We start from the raw sequence: 5000 nt of genomic DNA, 5'->3' as shown, positions 1-5000 counted from the left end.
TCTTCTCCTCCAGGCCCGAAGCATCCGCGCCCTGATACTGGTCCACGCGCACTTTGTTTCGGAAGAACAGGAACGTCGGCGTCGCTGAGATGTTATTGGCTGCAGCTGTTGCCTAAGAGACGGAAAATAAAACATCCATTTATTTTGCTGTTAGCAGTACTATAGGCTTCTTTACTTTAACATATAATAAAAATTATAAAACGTTTTCTGCCAGAATTATACTAAATAAATAAATTAATTAAATAAAATAAATTAATTATAATATATATATATATATATATATATATATATATATATATATATATATATATATATATATATATATATTTATTTTTATTTTATTTTTTGACAAGTGTAATACATAATTTTGATTAATAAATAAAAAGAAATTAGGTAGAATAGAAAACAACAGAGCAAGATAGTGTTAGAGGCCTTTTTTGCTTTTGTGAACTGTATAATAGATACAAAGAAAAGGACAGAAAGAACAGAACAACAACAAAGGAGCTAGTGATTTTTTTTTATTTTATAGGAAAACGAGTAAAGTAGTAAATGAAAGTCTAAAAAAGGGCACATTTTTTAAAGAACAGAATTAGACTAGAGATTACTAGATTCAGAGGATTAAATTAACAGTCTAATTGAGTTATTTAATAATAATAAAAAAGATTTTCTACATGCATTAAAAACTGGATTTGTTTTATTTGTGTCACTGAGTCATTTTTACTTGCAAGTACGATGAGACCTTATTATCAATTAGATCCAAAAATAAATACAAAACCTGTGATAAAGGACAGAAAACTAATACAATTTTTGATAATAATATACCTAGAATATAAAAAGATTATCTAAATAGCTTATATATATATATATATATATATATATATATATATATATATATATATATATATATATATATATATATTATTATTTTTTCCCATTTTGGAACAACAAATTAGGTGATTAATATATATAATTATTTATATGTATGTATAAATTATTTATTTATTTATTTTCTGCTAATGTTGATCGTATTGTTATGAACAAAATTGTAAAAAAAAAAATTGTTTCATTTAAAGCCTGTTCTGCTTTATGATTATTGATGTCAAATTACAAACTGGATTTAGGAACAGAAAAAAAAAAAGGGTTTCTCTACATAAGAAGCACACTCTCACCTGACAAACATGCACATCGACTTCCAGAAACACAACCTGAGGATATTTGTTGCTCAACATGTTGAACGCTGGAGCTATTCTGACACAAGGACGACACCTGGACAGAGAAAAACACCACAGACACACACAAATAACACAAGCATTTAATCACCGGACAACACACACGCCGGAAGAAATAAAGTGCAGAAATCACTTCGTAATAAAATTTCACAACTAACTAATGATTTGACTAAAAAACAACTGCACAACAAGTCTAATGATCTTCAAACTATATAAAATAACATCACAAGGCACTAAATTGCAGTAAAAATAGATAAAAAAATAAAATAAAATTCAAATCCTCCTACTAAATATTAGTTGGAGCAGTTATAAACTACATTTTCAACTTTAACGTTAATAATAATAATGACAATAAGAACAAGCATTTTATAATAAATTAAATCAAAACAATGCTAAATTTAAATAATTATGTATATATATATATATATATATATATATATATATATATATATATATATATATATATATATATAAATACTAATGTATTGATGATTATTAATGACTAAAATACTTTCAAAATAAAACCTTTTCAAATTAAACTTAATACACAATGCATTGTGTATTAACCTGCATGTCATGTGATCTTGTATCTATTTAGTAAATATTTGAAGTCAAAGCGCTACAGCTGACAGAGACACAGGGTATACACGGTACTTGTACCTGAACCTGTCTGCTGTGAGTGAGTGAGTGAGTGAGTGTGTGAGTGTGTGTGTGTTTTGCTAAGTCACGCCGGTGTTGGTTGAGTTCTCTTCCTCCGTTCAGTCCGGTTTCAGGCGGGTCTGTCTGTGCTCTCAGTCCCCCGTCAGGTGTGTGTGTGTGGGAGAGAGAGAGAGAGTGTGTGTGTGAGTGTGTGTGTTCTCGGTTCTGTTGGGTTCGGCTGCAGCGGCCTCACGCTCGCTCACTCACCCGCTCATGGTGAACTTCACCACGGCCAGCCTGGATCCGGCGCCGCTCAGCTCCGCCTGGAACTCTGAGTCAGTCCCGATCACCTTCACCCCGACCATGGCTCAAACACACGGGGAACGAATCGCTGAATGACGCTATTAATCGCTTCTAATCGCTCAGATTGATCCAAAATCACTGAGGAGCTCGGCGCGGCACGACGCTTCTTTCGGAACACACTTCCTGTGTAGTGATGACGAAGGTACTCGCTCCGACCAATCACGGACGACTCACGCCGTTTGTGATTGGTCAACCGGCCTGTTTTCGTCATAAGAGGCGGTGCCTGTAAGCCGTTCATGAGGTGTCGCAAAGCAACTGTCGTAAGCTCCAAATAACTTTAATTCGAAGCGCATTTTGTGTTTTTATTTGTTGAAACCTTTGTATTTGTATCAGTGTGAATATTTTATTAACGCTTTTATTATTATTTATTTAGCCTATTATGGTATAAAAGTGCCACCGTATTCACAATGCGGAGTAAAATGAACAAGTGCGCTCAAAGTTTAGTGAAAGTAAAGAAAATAAATAAAACTGAAATAAAACGTTGGCTAATACGTATTTCCCCTTTCCAGAACAAACTTTTTAATAATTAATCATTTTAATAATTTTTTCTAAGTTGCCATGGTTACGGGCCGATTTAACGCTAGCAAAACATGAGCAGGATCAAAACTTCAATGGTTTTATTCCTGATTTCATTATTCCTGAACCTGTCAAGCGCTGAACACGGTGTGTTTTTCCACTAGGTGTATATTAAAATACATAACCTGTTAAGAATCAACTGTTGATTTGGTTGCTAGATTTTCACCATTAACGTTATATGATGATATAAATCGTAGCATAATTAGAATGAGTTTCTCTGCTATGAAACCGACTTAAGTGTGTGTTTCTAAGTTTGATAATATATCTGTTTTTTGTTTGATTTTCAGAGAAGAAAGCACACAAAAGGAAATTTGACGTGGCCTCCTTACCTAAGAAAAGTAAGGAGCTAACAAAGCTTTCTTCCTTGAAGGGAAGACAAGAGCAGGTATATTCATAACTGAACATATATATATATATATATATATATATATATATATATATATATATATATATATATATATATATATATATATATAACTGGACATAAGTAATCATTAAATTCTGTAAATTAATAAAAATACATGAAAAAATAGTAGTTATATAAATAGTTATATAAAATAATAGTTAAATAAACAATATATAAACATGTAAATACAATATAAATAAATCTTAGAGTCCTAAACATAAATATAATAAGTATATTTTTTGGTTAAAACTTTGCAAAGCATTTTGTACTATTAAATATTTACACATATTTCAATTATTAATTAAAATGATAAAGATAGCATTAAACTAAATATGTAAATAACATTAAAATACAATATTACAATTTTATATATATATATATATATATATATATATATGTGTGTGTGTGTGTGTATATATATATATATAATATACATGTTAATAATAAATAAATGCACACATACATCTAACATTACAGTAGAGTAGGAGAAACGTGTAACAATGTAATGAGCTAAGAACCGAAATACTGAACAGTACCCACAAATACCCTAGTATTAATAGTAGTGAGATTTACAGATTTACACAGCTACTTTCCTTCACAAAAATGTAAAGATTGACAGTTTAAATGCACTGCCGGTGTTGTTTCAGCGCTTGGATGAGGAGTTCTCGGTGCTTTTTGAACGCACCTTTTCCCTGGAAATGAGTCTGTACTGTACTGTGCTGCTTTACGCCGTCTGTCAGCTGCACTGCTGGGAACGAGTAAGACTTTGCTGAAAATAACCCCCGCGAAAGCAAACTCTTTAACTGTGCTAGGGACGTGGATGACTCCTGTTAGTGAACGCATGCGTCTTCTCTGTTTTTGCCAGATCTGCATATGGAGGAAAGAAAAGCCGTGGTCCGCTTACGTGGAGCTGGAGATGATTGAGATGGGATGAGGAAAGCTTGTGGTGTAGATGAAACACGCAAAACACACACATTCAGTACTTATTGTTTAATAAACGTCGGTGTTTCGTCATACCTAAAGTTTTCTAATCATGCATTTGATGTTTATAGAAAGTTAAAGAATAGTTATAAGTTTATAGTTTATAAGAATAGTTAAAGCAGCGGTTTTGTGGTGCTTTTTCTTGGGTATAATAGCAGTTGTTGAATTCGCACTGGTCAGAAGTACAAGACGAAGTCCGGAAGAAATACAGCATGAATTTCACACAAAGCATTGAAACTGATTGATTTTTTTTTATAATCATTTTTATAATCATTAAACTGTCTGCTGCTTTTTCCCCTCATTTAGTTTCTTTTGTCCACCTCAAAGACAATTTTAGGTTTAGTGGCATGAGCAAAACTCTTCTGAAAGGAAACCCATGCAGCAAAAAAAAAAAAAAAAAAAAATTAATTAATGCAAATAATTAATTAAAAATACATAGATAAAAATTCTAAATATAGAAAAATGTTTTCTAAAATATGTTTATAAATAGATGAATATTATTAAATCATTATCAGTGCTGTTTTGATCTGTAGTAGTCTGTGCACATCTGGGTTTGCCTGCTGTTAGACTGAAAATGTGTTTTCATTTTGTTACATACATTTGGTACATAGAAGAATAAAACTAAATATGTTTACTATTTGAGTAATATATTTCATGCAGCTTTGCTCTTTCTAATTTATATTTTAAATTATAAAAAAAAAAAAATGTTATATAACGTTTGTGCAGAAAAGAGTTTAAAGCCTGACGGACGTCAGAAAACAGCCAACTCCGCTCGCTCTTATTCAAGCTCCCGCCCCCTCAGCTCG

At 31.7% G+C, this 5000-nt stretch overlaps 2 protein-coding genes across 2 annotated transcripts in view; one reads left to right on the top strand and one right to left on the bottom strand.

The window, feature by feature from the left end:
* The window catches only part of txnl1 (thioredoxin-like 1), a 7055-nt gene extending 4686 nt beyond the window's left edge, over positions 1 to 2369 (bottom strand). Inside the window, exons 1-3 of the mRNA XM_043234459.1 lie at positions 2136 to 2369; positions 1170 to 1266; positions 1 to 112 (exon numbers count right to left, since the gene is read on the bottom strand). The exon at positions 1 to 112 is cut by the window's left edge and continues 62 nt beyond it. Of these exons, the coding sequence (XP_043090394.1) occupies positions 1 to 112; positions 1170 to 1266; positions 2136 to 2233 (307 nt within the window). The 5' untranslated portion in view covers positions 2234 to 2369. The remainder of the gene's footprint in view (positions 113 to 1169; positions 1267 to 2135) is intronic.
* Positions 2370 to 4898: 2529 nt separating this feature from the next.
* The window catches only part of nars1 (asparaginyl-tRNA synthetase 1), a 9033-nt gene continuing 8931 nt past the window's right edge, over positions 4899 to 5000 (top strand). Inside the window, exon 1 of the mRNA XM_043234351.1 lies at positions 4899 to 5000. This exon is cut by the window's right edge and continues 265 nt beyond it. Coding sequence (XP_043090286.1) covers positions 4899 to 5000 — 102 coding nt within the window.

This window comes from Puntigrus tetrazona, unplaced genomic scaffold (assembly GCF_018831695.1).
Source record: "Puntigrus tetrazona isolate hp1 unplaced genomic scaffold, ASM1883169v1 S000001111, whole genome shotgun sequence".
In the NCBI taxonomy this organism is placed as follows: Eukaryota; Metazoa; Chordata; class Actinopteri; order Cypriniformes; family Cyprinidae; genus Puntigrus; species Puntigrus tetrazona.
Note: the sequence above shows the minus strand (reverse complement) of the source record. Positions and strands in the feature narration are given on the sequence as shown.